Consider the following 19,878-nt stretch of genomic DNA (forward strand, 5'->3'; position numbering starts at 1 on the left):
TATGTATACAACACATGCATAGAATATAGTGGTATAATGCTACACGTATATATACATGTACACAACACACATGTAATAATGGCAATGTATTCTTGTACGGTTGGCGTCTTTGACGAAAGAATGCGCTAACGGCGCTTCGTAATGTTACTGCTCGCATCGCATCCATACTTGCTTTTGACAGATATAGGTTAATTTGACAAGTATAGATTAATTAAGTGTGCAAAATTTCAGAATGTAGTGTTCGTACGCTTTCATTTATAAAAAAGTGAATATTTGTGGATAGTTGGATCAGATATATCTCATATATTAGAAAAAAATAAAACATCACAAAAGTAATTTATGCTACGTGTAAAAACAGAACAAAACATCGTAATACATATGTTTATAAGAAATGTGTGTATTCATTAATGCTTATTATAAGATATGTGTATGTATTCTATAGATTCAACTATCCAAAAATATCAGGAAGATTTTGCATACTTTTTTATAAATGGAAGAGTGCTACGCTATATAACGTTGCACTCTAGAAAATTTAACGTTAAATATTTGTCAAAAACCAGTATGAATAACTGTGAACAGTAATATAGGCATACACATATAAGAATCTAGTATATTTGAGTGCATTTATTAAAGGAGTGTCATCATATAGTTATTCGTCATGCATCATATGTAACTACAGATAAGTATAAATGATATTGGTAAAACGCAATCTGTAAGGTTAATGCATGTCCTATGAATAATTTATAAATATACATTTATTTTTCAGTGGAAGTAGAAGAATTTTTCAATTCCTTATTTCGATGCTAATGCATCGCTTAAAATAGATGAAGCATGTTTCAGTATCGTTAATATATAATCATACAAAGTTCTCCATAACGTATGAAATCCATGAAAATTATTCAACAGGGACTACTGCAGAGTGAGTTTATACATATATATATTGTGACGTGACGTATTTGGGACGTCCGTCACAAGGGCCGAATGGCCCGATCGGGGGCGGTTTTTCAGGGGCCTGCGTCTTCCTAATTTAGGGAGAGAGCGGCCCGATGGTCAGATCAGCGGGATCTGACTTTCGGTTAGAAAAATCGAAAATGTAAGCTCGAGATGAGCCCGCGAATTGGTTGTCGGCACGAGGTCGAGCGGCGAGATCCCATCCGGCGGAAGGAGAGGAGGAGAGAAGAGCGGGAGTCCAGGACACCAAGGACACAGGAGACGTCAAGTCGTATTTGTTAACTATTAAAAGACACTTTTGGTGGCTAGTAAACATCGCTGCCGGTAATGTATATTTCTTACGGCAGGAAAGGAGAGCGGAGGGCCGGAATAATCCGGCCAAAGGGGAGGCCACTCCACCTGCACGAAGCGAGGGAGTCCCAAGAACGGGGCGACGAGCGGACTCTCAATCCGGAACCTATTCCATCAAATAGGGAAGAGAGCCGATCGGGCGCAGCCGTAAGCCCGCACCTTTAAGCCGAACAAGAAAATCTGGGAAACTCCAGGGCGATGAACCCACCAACACGGCCGTGATGACAACAAGGATCGCGAGGACCGCAGGACGGCCCTGCGTAACGCGAAAGCGCCACAAGTGGCGCGATAGCGATTTATCGCGCCGACGTGTCTCCTGCAGGACTCTCGCTCGGCACTGTTCGGCGAGCCTTAAGGAAGGACGCAGGTCGCCCAGAGCGTACGAGCGAGCACGAGATCGCAAAGGAAAGGCCGAGATATTCCTGCCAGTGGGACGAGCGTCGTCGACCGATTTTGTTGCCGAATAATTGTAGGTAATTAATTCGGATGAGTCGCGCCCTTAATAGTTGTCGAGCCACGCGTTTTGGTGGATTAACTTGGTGAATATTTTTGGTAGATTAAGTCGCACGGCCGACGGGCACATGTCGCTCATCCGAATTAGGTAAAATAGGCTCTCTCTATTCACTTCGCCGCCGCCGACAGTCATTAGTGTTATTTTCGCGTTTGTCTGTATAATATGTTGTGAATTATCGGGATTTTTGCGTTCACGCGATCGATATTCCGACTCGCGCAAAGTATTGCGCCGCGCGAATCGTACACCATAGTCGTTGTCGATAGTTTCCGTATTGTTTCTGTGTATTGTTAGCACGTGTTTTGTGAGTATTGTAAGAAATTAGAGTCAGGAGGAAGCGAAATCCTAAAACTTCGTACAATAAATCTATCGGGTGTCTTTGAGCCCGCTATTAGTTTCCGCGAGTCATTCGAGCTAGAGATTAGGCATTTCAACGCAAAGGTCACCGTCATTGTTATCGAGACGTATATCGGCTTACCGCGAGCCGGACCAACGGACCGATTTGAGTCGTGCAATCTAGTATTTTCTATTATACCGAAGCGGATTCACGAGCGTGCGGAAAGTAGTTATTCGAGAGATTTCTTTAGCTGTCGCGGCCTAATTAAGTCTCGTACGGCGGAAATCCTCGCGGCCGAAAAGTCGAGTTAAAGCGCGTAAGACGCCCGGTAATTTGATACTGTTGCGCACGGTCGTGCCGATCTCCGCGGAAATAATATATCTTATTCGCCTGTAAAATAATTATTGTCATCCAAGGCTATTATTTATACGAACTGCTATATACTCTTGTTCCTTTTGTTTTAATATATCATTGTTATCTCTATTATAATACATCGAATGCTCATTTTGGCTCCCGTGTTCTCGACTCTCCAGATTTCTCCCGTCTCCCCCGAACCCTCCCCTCTACCATTTCGGGTATACTGAATAGCCGCGGAATTTTGCCGTCGCGTTAATTATCGGTCGCGCGATTATCTTTTGGTGTTGCGTTTTTCGTGAATGGTGCGGCCTGCCGTACCTGGCGCCCAACTTGGTTTATTTGTGATTCCGGGAATTTTTGTGGATCGCGAGATCGATATTCGAAATACGCGCCGAAGGTGTACCGTGGGCATCGGAGAACCGCCTGCCGAATCAATAATTATTAATTAAATAATTTAAAAAGAAATATACGGTTACAATATATATATATATATATTATTTTATTTTAACTTGAAATCTCTATTCGTAATAGCTATTTCAACTATAACAATTATATATGTGCTCAGATTTAATTAAATAATTAAATATTCTTTATCAACATTTAACTTGAACATCTCTATTCGCAATAGCTATTGTTTAACTGTTCGTGCCTAATAGAATGAAGGATTTCTCTCTCGCAGCATAATATTAAAGTAATTAAAAGTAAACAAAAAATTTAATGTATGTTTACGGATATAATAAATGTATGCAGCTAGAGGTCAAAATTACTAATCTAATTTATATATTGCAGGATAAAAAGAAGATTATATATAAATTTGTGAATATGCTCTTAAATTATTATTGCGTATACAAGATAACTTGTATAATACATGCATCTTTACGAATAACTTGGGTCTTTGAAAACTAACAAGAATTATATATGAATTATATAGAAAACATTTATAATATAAAATATATTTTATGAATTTCTTCTTACATACGCAATAATGATTTAAGAGCATATATACTACTGCAGATAGGATTTAAAATTACTAATCTAATTTAAACATATTACAGAAAGGATTTTTTATATAAAAACAAATTCATATATAAAATTTATATAAAACTTATATAATACATATAAACATTTATACACTTTTTAACATACATCTATACAGTTCAATCAGGTAAGAATAAGAAATAAATCCTTAATATATATGTTTTCAAATCATTAGTATACTCTTAAATTATTATTGCGTATGCAAGATAACTCGCATAATACATATATCTTTACGAATAACTTGCTTTTTGAAAAATAACAAGAATATTGTTTGTTTAGTTGTATATACAATTCTTAAACTAATTTTAATGATTCAAGTTATTTGTAAAGATGCATATATTATATGAATTATCTTGTATACGTACTGATTTAAGAGTTGAATATATTTCAACGATCCAAATTATTTGTAGATTATTTTGTTAAAGCAACAAACTTTCTGCAATATTTACATCAGATGTTCTGTGGCTATACATTTTCCTTTTGGGTAACATTCCTGGATAGTTAAATCAGGTAATTACTTATTTATTATTGTGTATGTAAGATAACTCGTATAATATATGCATTTTTACGAATAAGTTAGTTTGTGTAAAATAGCAAGAATTATATGTAGGAGACATTTATATATAAAATATATTGTTTGTTTAGTTAATACATATAATTCTTTAATTAAGTTTAACGATTCAAGTTATTTGTAAAGATAAAGATGCATATATTATATGAATTATCTTGTATACGCACTGTTTTAAGAGTTGAATATACAATATTTATGTATTTCAACGATCCAAGTTATTTGTACATTATTTTGTTAAAGCAGCAAACTTTCTGCAATATTTACATCAAATGTTCTGTGGCTATACATTTTCCTTTTAGATAACATTCCTATAGTTAAATCAGGTAATCACTTATCACATTACTTTTTATATACACATCATCATATCCAAATAGTATTTATTTATTATAAATAAATTATGAATGTATATGTCCTTATATGTGTAAGATAAACCAGATAGCCAAGAATGTTAAAATCACATTTTGCCAAAGCTTTGCGACAAGGTTTGCTTTAATTTTGACAACAATTGTCTAGCAAACGTTTGTCTTGTTTTGGTTTGTCAAAAAGTTTGAAGCAAATTGACGGCAACATTGTTTTGTCTCACGATGCTGTAAATAATAGAAAAAGGTTTGCTCGTAAATTTTACGCAAAGAAGAACACGTATGATGCTATTCACGGTGTAACACAAACTTTACGTCAATTAGTAGCAAATTTTATTATACACGCTATAATAGCAAATTTACGACAAGAACAGAGCAAATCTTATTGTACACAATATAATAACATATTTACGAAAAGAACAAAGTATACTCTGGCACAACGAGATGCAAAATTCACGCAAATAACACAGCAAGCCTTGCCATGCATGGCATGACAGCAAATTTACAACTTTACTTTGTTACAAACTATACAAAAATATAGTATTCAGCCGATAGTTAGTTTGTTCATCGTTATGGGACGCGCTATATGCATCCATCTCGTATTTGATTTTTAGTCATGAGAAGTATATAAAGCTTGCAAAAAGCAACTGATAGAAGATTAAAAATATAATTATTTCTATCAGTTCAATTACTGATACAATCCCAAACATAGGGAATTAAGATATTGGACTGATTGTCTCTCTTAGATCGGACAGATAAATGTCTAAAAAAGTTTAAATCATCCGTTTATTGTTTACTTAAAATGTAAATATATATATATATATGTATGTATGTATGTATATATATAAAATTCATATATTCATTATATTATGAATTCATTTTCAATTATTTATATATTATCATCATCTCATAATTATAATAAATGCCACCTAAGACTCTTGTCTGCTCGGTCGCATATTCTTAAATGATGCGTCAGAAAACATGATGGATTGCTTCATAAAAAATATTCCTATCTGCGAGATTTATCGTTCCTCAGAGTTTGTCGCAGAGTTTCTGAATCATCCTATACAGAGAATTATTACAAATTTGCTATCATGCCGTACACGGCAAGGTTTGCCCTATTCTTGTCACAAATTTGCTATCATCCCGTGCACAGCAAGGTTTGTCCTGTTCTTGCCACAAATTTGCTGTCATGCCGTGCACGGCAAGGTTTGCTCTATTATTTGCGTAAAATGTGCATCACATTATTGCGACAAGCCTTGCCAGCAAAAGCTAAGCTTTATCCGGACACACCTTGTTACAATTTTGCTGTAAAGACATGCTCGGGTTTGCTGCAAACTTTGTGCAAAGTTTGCATCATTTTGCTTGCTGGGAACTTATATATTACATGCAGCTTTACGATTTCTTTAGAAAGGAGGACTAGGTAAGATGAAGAAATGTGTCAACTAAATGAACTAACTTTTAAGAAAATAATATATTTTATAAATATATGCTACGTATAATTCTTGCTGTTTCTTAAAGGACTAAGTTATTTTGTAAAGCTGCATGTACTACGCAAGTTATCTTGTACATGTAAAAGCACAAATTATCTTGCACACGTAAGATCATATATTGTATGTACTGACGATTTATTTATAATAAATAAATATTAGCCAACTCAATACTATTTTGATGTGATAGAAAAAGTAATATATGATTACCTGATATCCAATTATCTAGAAATGCTATATAAAAGACAAGTAGCTTCACTTCTTCATATATATATAAGTAATCTTTCTATAAGATTTAAATTAATTTAATAATTCTTAATTCTGCATGTATTTATTACAGTAATTTTAAATTGCATAAAAACTTATTTATTATAAAATATATTTATATTATTTAATATATTTTGAATGTTATGAATAAATAAACTCATTAATTGTATATTTAAAATATTTATTGAAGATAGGTGTGTATTCCCTTGTTAAATTTTTATAGATATTTTTTATATGTTTTTATAGATATTTTGTGTGTGCAGAACATGGACACGGAACAGGCTTAGAAGAACAAGGAATTCTAATTTAAATTTTATTTATTTATTTATTTATTTTTATAAGGCTGCTGTGCGCCTGTAAAACGGCTGCTGTGCGCCGATACAAGGCTGCTGTGCGCCTGTAAAAATGGCTGCTGTGCGCCGATACAAGGCTGCTGTGTGCCTCTAAAAAGCGGCTGCTGTGCGCCGATACAAGGCTGATGTGCGCCTTTGAAGAACGGTTATTGTATACTCATACAAATATTTTATAGTTATAAAATTATTGTTCGCTTATAGAGAGCGCGCTACTGTGTTATATATAAAGATCTTTATATAATATTTTTACAAAAGATGGCTAATAAATAATATATATTGGATATTATAAAATAAAAAAGCAGTTATATAAAAAATTCTTCATTAAAAATACCTTTTTATAATATCAAACTTGTGATTAATACATAATTATTTAATAATCGTATTTCGATCAAACCATGTAAAAGAATTCACCCTTACTATTAAAAATAGAATTATATAACTCACTTTTTCCGCTTTATTTATATATTTAATGATGAACTAGATAAGCAGCAACGATTATTTATCAATGGATTTAGAAGCATAGATTGTATATTAAAAATTTTAAAATGTTTAACACATACTACACAAAAAAGAATGATATAATCCCTAAAAACTCACCTTTTTATAAAAGGTAAAAAAAAGGCGCCAAGTGCACGCGCCATGTGAAAAAGTGTTACACAAAAAATTGTTTTATTTTTAAATTACTATAAAAAACTGCTCTACAAAATAGTATCATTTTAACTCTATACAAAATAGTGTTATTTTAACTCTACAAAATAATGTCGTTTTAACTCTATACAAAATAGTATCATTTTAATTGTACAAAATTTTAACCAAAAAAATACTGTTGTACAAAATAGTTGTTTAAACTTCCTAGAAAAATAATGATATAAAAAAATTGCGCCAAATAAATAAAAATGTATGCTATAAAATTTGTTTCTTTTATTATTATTTAAATAAAAACATTTTAATTAAAAAAGAAACTGTTATACAAATTAGTTGTTTTAATTTTCTACAAAAATGATGATATCAAAAAATATTACAACTAAATAAAAAAATTTATGTTATAAAATTAATTTATTTTATTATTTCTAATATTAAGAAAAATTATATGAATAAAAATTTGTTATAAAGTTAATTTATTTTACTATTTTCAATATTAAGAAAACTTATATTCAATAAATTGCAATATAAAATAGTAGGATGTATAGCTAATTTAAAAAAATTAATTAAAAAATTAAAAATTTATACACAAAATTAAAAATTAAAAACTTATGCAAAAATTAAAAATTAATACAAAATAAAGAAATAAAAAAATTTTAGTTAAAAATCTTGGCGCTGCTAAGTTTCAAAATTAATAACAGCATTGCATTGCATTGCATTATATGGTATCCGGTAATGTCCCCACGGTAGCATGTCGGTCGAATCAGGTACGATATATCGCTTGTCATCGTACGGACTCAGGGCGATTTTTGTCTCGCTGATTGTGTATACTTTGTGCAATTTTGATTTTATGCAGGATTGTTGTCGAGTCATTTCAATTTCATCGCGCAGACACCGCGTGTAATCGTCGAACGTTATCGTTCTCGCTACGTTACGCTTGACGCCTTTAACCTTTTTTGTATCCTTTTTACTACTTACTCGCAATGCGTACATTTTTGCTCTAAGCCCGACAAATTCAGTTATGATCGCACCGTTATTCTCGTCCTTCATCAAACCCGGCACTTTCTTGTTCTCGAGCGGTATACCGTACGCGTTGTTAGTCGGATAATCGCTCGTGTCGAATCTAGCGATATCGCGTTTCATATTCTCGTACACATCCTCGCACTCGATGTGATAAATCAAACTGTCTGTATCGGTGTACATTATTTTACAATTTTTGCGATATAACGGTAACATGTACTCGTGGTGAAATTCGTATAAACACTTTCGATATATCGAGTATACACATACCGACGTAGATCGGTTTATTGAATTTCACCTCGAGGTTGCGCAGTTCAACGGCAACCAACGGCAAATTTTCCGAAAAGACGCTCCTGCTATGAAAATTTGGTTTCGCAATCATCGCCTCCGCGCCGTATCGTCCGTCCTACTTTGTTAATAATTTTACATTGACGTGATTGCGCACGTTTTCCATAGTTTTTCCGAATATCGCGTTGTTCATTAACTTGTACAAATTTTTCTCGAAATCGTTTGTCGCGCGCGTTCTAAACCGGGTGTTGAGTTCGATGTAATCGTGGAGCCATGCAGATTGAGCGAATTGCAATACGCGATGTATCTTTGCGATACGAAGGCCGCGACGCGTGCATTGCTGCAGGTTGCTATAATGTATGACGTAACGCTTCTTATCGTATAAGGTTACGAGGAGCTTGTCCTGCCGCTTGCCGGGCGGCTTATCGCGCGTTGGACAGAACGATAGATCAGCGTGCGCGTCGTGAAGATGTTGCGGATACTCCAGATCGACCTCGAGATTATAACCTGTAGGCGAATCCGAAGCGATCGCGCTAACGTCAAAGTTAGAGATGTCGTCGACCCATCGAAAATCGGCATAAGGCAACGGTTGACACATCGCCCAACCGTACAAGTTGTTTACATCGAAATACATCATATACGACGATGGTTTCGATGGGTTGTAAGACGGCATGTACTTGTTATTGGCTCGCGCGTATCTGCCGGAACATTGGCTCAGGCTACCGCGTATTCCCCGTTCGATAAACATAACCATATCGATATCAGTAAGTAATTCGAACGTAATATTCGTATGTTTTAGCATGGCGTCCCACGTGTATCCGGGAATAGTATAATAATACGCGGGGTCGAGCCCGTAACTCTCGATACATTTGTCGCGAAAATTTTCAAAAACGTCGGCCAATAACAAGACATCCGTTTTTAAATACAAGTCGCTGTATTCGCCTAGCGTTCGAACGGAGAACCGCCTCCAAACGTTTTCGGCGTGCGCGTAATCGCTCTCGGATACGATGTCATCGGTCAAAGAACTATGATTCGCGCGGTGGTAAACACGTATCGTGCAACCTATCGACACAGTCAATGTATTCGTATGGAAAGACTCCTTTTCGCCTCAATAAATTGAACTCTTCAATCGATAAATTTTAAAATTTCGATTTTAAAATTTGAAGTTTATCATTATTTAGAAACGATGTCAATTTTTCGAGACTAGTACTGAGAATCAATGAACCGTAACTTTATATCGCTTCGCTAATCTGATTTTGTGGTATTTTTAATGTGTTTCGTGAATGAAATATACTTTTCTTTCGTTATCGGTAGTACGTCGATCGAGCCTTCGAATGCGGTAGCTATTTCCTCGATGATAAAATGTGAATTGTAACCGGATAAATTGTGAAATACTATGGGAATGCAAAAAGAGTCTTTATAATTTAAATTGCAGTTTGAATGCGCGAGACCTCGGTACCGCCCAGTAAGATGGCAATGATCGCGTATACGCGTGTCGTCTTGCGCGAACGGTTTTTCGCAAATGTGACAGTGTGTCGCGCTGTGAAACTTTTCCCGCTCATCTCGCGTTAAATTTACCATGAGGACATTCGTGGTTAAAATAATCTTTACACGTTGCGCTAAATTTTTTAATTTTTCCACGAACCACGAAACGCAATCGGTACTACGGTGAGAATAAAACGCGGATAACGATTCGTTGTACGAACAATGCACATAGTAAGCTACGTTAAATACTTGATGATGCTGAAACGTGTACGTAGACGCCATCGGATCACCATCGGTCTTCCTCAGCACGCACTCCAAGTCGGCGTATACGACGAAGGGAAGTCGCTTCTTTCTGTTGTGGTTGTCGAACACGAGCCACTTGTCTTTATCGCTCGGTAACCGGATGGCGCACTCGTTCATTTCTCGGCAATCTACAATGTGCGACTGCAACTTGTCATCCGATCTAAAATAGTGTAAACATCTGTAAAAAAAAAGAAATAATTAATTTTTCTTTCGTATATTTTATACATTGCATTTTTATTAAATATACGTACCGATCGCAGATATATTTTTGGTCATCACGTTTGCTCAGTTGCGAGCTCACGAGGCGGGATAAATTCTTGATCCACACGAAATGTCCGACGTCTTGCGAATCTTGCATGTACAGCAAGTTGACGTATCTGTCCTTCTTTTGTTCGCTCAGACGTATCGGGACAATGCTATTCTCTTTCTCGATGCAGTATACATTTATCGAAATGTCGTTGTGAAGTTCAAATTTCTTAATTTGATTCAATGTCATCGGAAACTTAATATCCTGGAGATTTAATACTGTCGTGTAATGAGGATACGAAGATTCCCGATAAACATGATCTTCGGCTGGATATAGAGCGGCGACCACCGCTCACGCGAAACACGCATTGTCTTTGGATTGCACGTTTATTATCGCTCTCTTCATTATTATTTCTTGCAGTAATTTAATGTGGCACCCCGCGCGCATTGGATTATATTTATTTATATTTACAGTTAAATCGAGAATTCGCGACAACGCCCATCCGCTGTCGCGTTCTTGAAATTCTTCGAGCGAGGCAAGCGTGGGCTCGACGACGCGTCGCTCGTACCACTCGTGTAAATCGGACGTGCGAAAGAGTTCATAGTTTTTAGTATTCACACTTTTATTTGCGCTCTTATCACGAATTCACCGTTGAACACAGTGTTCACTTTTACATTATTATGTCTTTCCATAACTTTCTGCACGTGTTCGAGCACGATGTCTTTGGCGTCTTCGAGAAATTGTCGCGGTTCGATATAATCTGCGTTAATCACCACACCGGTCAGTATACGGTTTTCGAACGCGATATCGATCTCTCGCCAAACGAGTCTTTCCGCGTTATTGTCACCACTGTAATCACCACCGCTGTGTATAAACCGTTTCTCTAATCGAGTCCTCGCACCCTCGAGTCGCGCGATTCTAGCCACCAAAGATTGTCGAACTCCGATCGAGAGTCGCGGACGCTTGACACGACTGTGTTCTTCGAGCTGTTTGATAAATTCCTCGCATCGCTGCGCCCACGCGAAATATTCGCCCAAGGTAGTGACCCGGTGTGACAGCTCCAACAGGTCGCGTTCGGTTTGTTCGGTGTTTTCCATGTTTTTTATTATTATTATTATTTTTTCACACTTTTTATGACAATGTTTTTTTTTACTGTGTGCAAATTGGGCATGGAAAGATCTGATACATCGGAAGTCTGCAATTGGAGCAGGACCGGCCACTTATTGCGTCATATACCTCAATCGCATACTTTCGAACAGCATACATGTACCCGGCATCGGTGTCTGCTATAGAGATCATACACGAAGCACATACACAAAAGAACCACCCGTGGTATAATAAAAGTATATAGCGCAACACTTTGTACGTCCGTTTAGCGCAATAATTTGCGAATGTGGCACTATCTTGTCAACAATTTCTCTAAGGTTCTTGCTTTGATCGTAGCAGCTTTATTAAATTTAAAATTTAATGCGTCAATCCTTTTAGCGGAGATCATGTAGAATAATGTCTTTCTCTATTAACACCGATATCTTTGGCGGTAGTCGAAATCAAGGAGAAAAATTTATATTGCACGAGAGATATTGGCGATAATGTAAAAAATTTCGTCGCGCTATCATGTTTTAAGAATCATAAATATACAACTTTTAACACTAATGCCATAATTTCAACAATACAAAGTACGGAAAAAATGCAGTCATTGAACGACATTGGTTTCTTTAGCGGTTGCCGTGTTTTAAACCGAAGTTATCTATTATCGCTGGTGCTCTTTCTGAATAACGTATTTTAATTTATGCAAAAAATAAATCTATATATAAATAATAAAAATATCCTAATAATGCTTTTTCTATGACTGCAGTCGATAAGAGATTAGCCGATATAGATGCTGAATAATATTTTGGTGGTTGGTCAATGAGATTAAAAAATTATAAAATTTCCTCGTCATAATTGATTAATGCAGTGTTTTGGAACATCTGTAGTTTTTTTCCAACCGTAGCGTAGCCTATATTACCTACTGCATACATGACAGTTATCTTAACCTCGCGTGTTTCTCTCTATATTTATATTTTGTGTGATCGCATTTATAGTTTCAAGATATATACAATATTTGTAAGTTTTTTAGATTTTCTGATCTTACTGAAGTGTCATTGAATAAACATTTTTTGCGTGAAAGTGTTTGGGTATCATAAGAATGTACAACAAATTCTTAAATGTTGCAACAAGGTACATGACAGTTATTTTAACCTCGCGTGTTTCTTTCTATTATTATATTTATATCTAGTTACCATTTTGATAGTTTTTCAAAATATATATCTGTCGTAACCCGACCAATTACTTAATATATTAAAGAATAAAACAATAAAGTGACACAGAAAAGTGTAAGAAAGAGCTGAGTAAAGCAAAGCATTAAAATTAGAAAAGAGATCAAGGAAAGATAATTAAGAAAGAGCAAAGTAATAAAAGGATATTAATAAAATAAAAGTAAGATACACGGTCAAGTTCTCGGAAGCTGAGTAAGCAGCTGACGAGACAGACTGACAAGCGGAGCACGAGACATGCTCCGGTCAGGGACACCACACTCCTCCCCAATCAACGACCTAATTAATTAAGAGATATAATAAGCGCGAGATGCACCTCGCGAGCGGAAGAAAAAGAGACGACTCGCAGACTACTCGCTCGCTCAATATTATCGAAGTACCGTACGTATCGCGCCCGACTATTATAATCGCGAATAAGTGAAAGTGTATTAAATCTTGCAAAATATACTAAATTATACCTAACGTCCGGGAGTGTCTTATTTCGAGCGTGGATCCTAATCCTTTGGGCGTACAAATCCCAAAAGACCTCTTCCTTAGCGGCTAGAGGCACAACATTAATTGGTGGCAGCGGGTGGGATACGCCAGCTCTAACAAGATCAACACCGGCAAAGGCCCACGAAGCAGAAAATTCCGTGGAATCGACAGAACGAGAGACAGCGAGGATAACTCCGTCAGACAGTCGACACCTACAACCGAGGAAAAAGGAAGTCTAGCAGGAACTTCGAGACACCCGGTATATCGAGGCGACAACGAGAAGCGCAACCTGAGAAGGCGCACCGACCTATCTCAACGGCACGCGACGATCAACGCCCGACGGCCGACATCGAACGAGAGAATGCTGCTCATCGTATTATTGTAAGTCGAGAAATCAAAATTTGTAAACGCGTGAACGTCGGAAAACCGAAACGCACCACAGAAAAGCGTAGCGAATAAATCGTGGCTATTTAGCGAACCAGCGAATAGAGTCATTAGAAATAGCGCAGTAAGCCCTATAAGAGTAGCAGTAGAAGCACTCCGGGATATACGCGATAACGTACGAAGAAATCTAAGCGCATTAAATTCAAGCGAGAATTTGTCCGAACCAGAACTCGGAGCAAACGTTGTAATCGAACGCGAATTTCCATTTGGCGAATTAGATAACAGTTTAATAGCGAACAATATAGAACTAGATGTTGAGGTCGAATCATCAATAAGCGCGTCTAGTAGACTAACACACCGCCGCGAATTCTCACTAACGTCATACGATTCAAGTATCTTTGACCCCGACGAAATCTATCGCATTCGAGACATGTATAACTCAAACGCTTCCGCATCGCAACCCATCACATCAGAAGATATCGATGAGGGAATTAGGCGATTACAAGAAGAAGCAATGAGAAACGCGACACAATCAAACGCGCAAGCTCAGCACAAACCGCAGAAAAAAACGGACGAAGCAGCCGACGACTTTAGGGAAATATTGCGGGAAATGAGAGAGGAAATTAGACGAGAAATTAGAAGTATGCATGCCGAGATATACGATTTGAAAATTAGAGGACCGCAACCCCGACAAAACAACGGGCATAGAACTCCGCCGGGAGAAAGAACCGAGACCGTATACGAGTTCACACCCGAGGATGTACGACATCGAAGAGGACGCGGATTTTTACAATTAAAAGAGGCTCGTGGAATGATTCCGGAATTCGACGGATCACCTAATAAATTACAAGAATTTTTGAGCTCGACTACATATGCAGTAGAACACATCGACCCGTTAGATGAAGTAACGCTATTAGGAGCAGTATTATGCACGAAATTAAAAGGCAGAGCGATGCTAGATTTCCAAACGCGAAAAATTCGAGACTTCGCACAATTAAAAAATGAATTAGAGGTCTGCTATGCGAGTAAAAAGAGTACGACACATCTACAAATTGAATTCAATACGCTAAAACAGAAAAACGGAGAAAGCGCACGAACTTACGGACTTAGAGCAGACAAATTAGCCATGGAGCTATACGAATCAATGATGGAAGGACGACATCATACAGTAGATAATAAACGCGCAATAATGGAAATAATACAACAACAAGCCTTAGAGAATTTCCAGATAGGATTGCAGGACGAAATTAAAACAATTGTTCGATCGCGAGGATATGCTACGTTGCAAGAAGCAATAGCAGCGGCCAGCGCGGAAGAAAAGGTTAAAGGACCACCCGCGACCGGTACGCGAAGCAAAATAAATTTCACACCTATAAACAAGAGAACTATAAACAAGAAAATAAAATAAACGTGCAATGTCAAAAATGCGGAAAAATTGGGCATTACGGCCGAGATTGTCGAACTAGCCGATATACAAATCGATTCGCATTGCCGAAACCCGATAGACAACCCCGCGTAAATACGGTAAATAAATATTGCCACTATTGCAAAAAATCCGGACATGATCGCGAAGAATGTTGGTTATTACACGGACGACCCAATAGAGATCAATCGAGCCGAATCAAACAATATAATTCGCGACCGGAAAATAAAAACCGCAAGAATAGCGAGCAAGGAAAAAAGAAATTTAACTCCGCGCAAAGTAGCGATGAGGAGGAAAGGAACGAAAGAAAGTCGCACCGATCTGCAATGGAATATCAAGTATCACACTTCAAAAATACGCCGCATATACAGACAGGATTGGACCTCGTCACATTACCAATGCGAGAAGCGAAACGCGAAAAAATAAACTTACTATTCGATACAGGAGCCGCAATATCATTAATTAAAGTGAAACATTTAAAAGGCGAAACGTTAATAGAAGAAGAAAAAATAACGCTCACCGGCGTAACGGGACATAAGATATGTACACTTGGAAAATTTAAGGCGACAATAACTCTGAGAGAGCGCCGATTAACCACACTATGTACGTTGTTAAGGATGATTTTCCGATAGAATATGACGGAATACTAGGAGTTGATTTCCTACGAAAGCATCAAGCCACTTGCAATTATAAAACAAAACAATTAAATGTAGGACAGCATATCTTAAAGCTCTACCCCTATTTAAAAATGACGCTGAAACCACGTAGCGAAACTATAATACAGGTCGCTACTGACAAGAACACGATAGGCGTGATAAAGGCAGAAGAAACGATACCAGGAATATTCATAGGTAATTGTCTGGTAGAACCTACGAATTACCTATGTGCAGCCAGCATTATAAATACAACGGATAACACAATCGAAATGCTAATGCCGCAAGTAAATATAGAGGAAATCAAACGAGGCGAAACAGAAGAAATTAACGTAATACGAACGCTAAATAAAGAGGAAGTAATTCCGCGTAGTGAAAAGGTATTACGATTATTACGTACACAACATTTAAATAAAGAAGAAAAGAAAACAATAATGGAAATCTGCCAGGATTTTAGCGACGTGATGCATATCGAAGGAGAACCACTGACATGCACAGATACCGTCGCGCATAAGATTGCAACACAAGCAGATAGCTCACCGGTCAACGTACGGCCTTATCGCCTGCCGGAGAAGCATAAAGAGGAAGTAAATCGACAAGTCCGAGAAATGTTAAGAAATAAAATAATCCGACCAAGCACGAGTCAGTGGAACGCACCGTTATTGGTAGTCCCTAAGAAAGCCGATGCGTCAGGAAAACCGAAATTACGAGTAGTCGTAGATTTCAGAAAATTAAATGATCTAACTATAGGAGATTCATTTCCCCTACCGAATATAACTGATATATTAGATCAGCTGGGAAACGCCAAGTACTTTACAACACTGGATTTAGCATCCGGATACCACCAAATTCCGATGGAAGAAGGCGACAAAGGCAAAACTGCTTTTTCCACACCTCACGGGCATTACGAATACAATAGAATGCCCTTTGGATTAAAAAATGCGCCAGCCACATTTCAAAGGCTAATGAATTCAATACTGATAGGCATACAAGGAATAAAATGCTTGGTATACTTAGATGACATTGTAATCTACGGAGCGAGCTTACAAGATCATAACAAGAGACTCATCGAAGTCCTACGAAGATTGCGAGAAAATAAGCTTAAGCTACAGCCTGATAAATGCGAATTCCTACGAAAAGAAGTGACATATCTAGGTCATATCATTACGGAAAACGGAATATCGCCGGATCCATCTAAACTGGAAGCTGTGAGAAATTTCCCGACGCCTAGAAAAGTAAAAGATATCCAAGCTTTTATAGGATTAGCCGGATATTATAGAAAATTTATTGAAAATTTCTCAAAGATTGCGAAACCACTAACGAAGCTAACGAAAAAGGAAAATAAATTCGAGTGGACTCAGGAACAACAACAAGCATTCGAAATGCTTAAAGAAAAATTGATGACGGCACCCTTATTAAAATATCCAGATTTTGGAAAGGAATTCATAGTAACAACCGATGCATCAGACTATGCAATCGGAGCAATATTATCGCAAGGAAAAATAGGCCAGGATCAACCAATAGCCTATGCCAGTCGAATACTAGCAAAAGCCGAACAAAACTACAATACGACCGAAAAGGAACTATTAGCAATAGTATGGGCCGTTAAACATTTTCGACCGTACTTATACGGGACAAAATTTACGATAGTCACAGACCATAAATCGCTCGTATGGTTATGTAATGTAACCGACCCTGGATCTCGATTAATTAGATGGAGGCTAAAATTAGAAGAATACGATTACGAGATCATACACAAGGCCGGGACAGCGAACAGAAACGCTGACGCACTAAGTCGACACGTGGCGGATATCAACAGCGTCGAGGAGGATGAGAGCCCCGACATGAAGATAACGCGAGAATACACGGAAGACGAGAAGCGACGCATCCTATACGAATATCACGATGCACCTGTGGGAGGGCATCAAGGAAAAGAACGCACGATTAATCGAATTCGCCTAATGCACAACTGGCGAGGATTGACAAAAGATGTCGAAGACTATATAACAAAATGCGAATTTTGTCAAAAAAACAAATTATCGCGAAAATTTAAGGCACCGCTAATAATAACGGACACTGCCGACAAACCTTTTGAAAAATGTGCTTTAGATATCGTAGGTCCACTAACGATTACTAATAATGAAAATAAATATATTTTAACGTTCCAAGATAATCTAACAAAATTTAGTAAAGCAATTCCGATACCGAACCAGGAAGCCGCGACAATCGCAAAAGAATTCGCGACAAAAATAATCTTTGAACACGGTATCCCAGAAAAAATATTAACGGATCAAGGAACAAATTTTTTAAGCGAAATATTTAAAAACACATGTAAATTGTTAAAAATCGAAAAGATTCAAACAACCGCGTATCATCCGGAAAGCAACGGAGCGCTAGAACGATCTCACCGAACGCTAGCCGAATACCTCCGACATTATATAAATGCCGATCAAACGGATTGGGACGAATGGATTCCCTACGCGATGTTTACGTATAATACAACACCGCACACGGCGACAGGGTTCACACCTTTCGAATTAATTTACGGGCACCAAGCAACATTACCGACGACATTGTCACAACCGCCTAAGCCTACGTATACATACGATGATTACGCGCAAGAATTAAAAGAAAAATTACGCGCCACACAGCAAGTCGCAAAAGAGCATCTAAGAAATGAAAAAATAAAAACCAAAGAAAACTATGATAAAAAGACGAAAGAAATTAAACTTAAGGTAGGAGAAAAAGTCCTCTTGTACGACGAAACAGTTCGCCGAGGACGATCAAAGAAATTGGACTCCCTATGGACCGGACCCTACACAATAATCGAAAAGAATTCGGAAGTGAACTACACGATAAAAAGGGGAAGGAAAACCATACGCGTCCACATAAACCGACTGAAACCGTTCATCGAAAATTAAGGAAGATAAGATAAGAAAATAGGATAAGAAAAAGAAAAACGCATGAATAAAATAAAAATAGAGTAGATGATAAGGAAAAAAAAAAAAAAATTTAAGAAGTTCCTACCTTAATGTCCTCCACGACCACGTCCAGCACCGCGACCCAGATTCCACTCCCGCATAGCCTGAAGGAGGGCCTGACCACGACCCGCAGGACGAGACTCAAGGTTAAGGAAACGACCGCGACCCACAAATCGAGGCGCCGGATCCAGACGGAACGCGAGTCCGCGACCTCGATTGATATGGGGCGGCGGCGCGTCCACAGGCACTTCCGGCACAAACGCAACGTCACGATCGACCACCAAATCTGGAAGACCCAGCAAGTCGACCTCGCGAACAAGCGCGGGCGCCGAGAGTTGATCGCGAAAGGAGCGAGCAAAATGGTCGTGCTCCTCCGGATCCTGCCACGCGCGACGTTCGTTATCGTGCACCGAATCCTGCCTCACAGCAAAACGAAGCTCACTCGAATTCGGAGCCATGAAAACATAATAAAACAGCGCGAGAGAAAATAAAACGGAAACGCTCAAGACAAGACGACGTCGAAAGACAGACTGAATAAAAGAATGAATAAATAGCATGGAGAGGGCTAGACAAAAGCAAAAGTAGCTGCATATGCATCCAGAGAAAAAAGGAAGTGTACCGCATGATTCTAAGAAATATTATAATATAATACAGAGTTTCTATTACAGGAGTCTGATTACATGGAGCACCTGCAAGGAAACCAAACCCGATACCCAAGGAGAAATAAAAGAATTTAAATATGAGCCGGGTATCTACTTCGAAAAAATGGGCAAGATAAGCCAAATCGAATCCACATGGAAAATGGTGATAAAACTAGACATCGCCGCAATGGACCATCGACATGAACAATTAAAAAACTATATGGCACAGACGAGAGCTCTATGCTACGATAAACCATTGCAAATAAAAATGAAAGAAACCTGTCACAACCTGCTACAGATAGCAGAAAAGGACAGAGAACAAGCAGAAAAACTGCTGAAACGTCTGAAAATCGCGTATCAAGCACCTAAGAAGACAAAACGAGGGTTAATCGACGGTCTAGGAACGATAGCCAAAACACTCTTCGGCACAATGGACG

At 37.7% G+C, this 19,878-nt stretch overlaps 1 protein-coding gene across 1 annotated transcript; it reads left to right on the plus strand.

Annotated features, from left to right (window-relative positions):
- The first annotated feature begins 12,257 nt into the window (after positions 1 to 12,257).
- LOC138945017 (uncharacterized) lies at positions 12,258 to 15,798 on the plus strand. Its single transcript, XM_070316173.1, is given in 4 exon segments — positions 12,258 to 12,347; positions 13,454 to 13,740; positions 13,834 to 15,085; positions 15,088 to 15,798. Coding segments are annotated over 4 exon segments (2,340 nt in total).
- Positions 15,799 to 19,878: the final 4,080 nt, after the last annotated feature.

This window comes from Polyergus mexicanus, unplaced genomic scaffold (assembly GCF_030449975.1).
Source record: "Polyergus mexicanus isolate NDT 795.1 unplaced genomic scaffold, iyPolMexi1.0 SCAF_3, whole genome shotgun sequence".
NCBI lineage: Eukaryota > Metazoa > Arthropoda > Insecta > Hymenoptera > Formicidae > Polyergus > Polyergus mexicanus.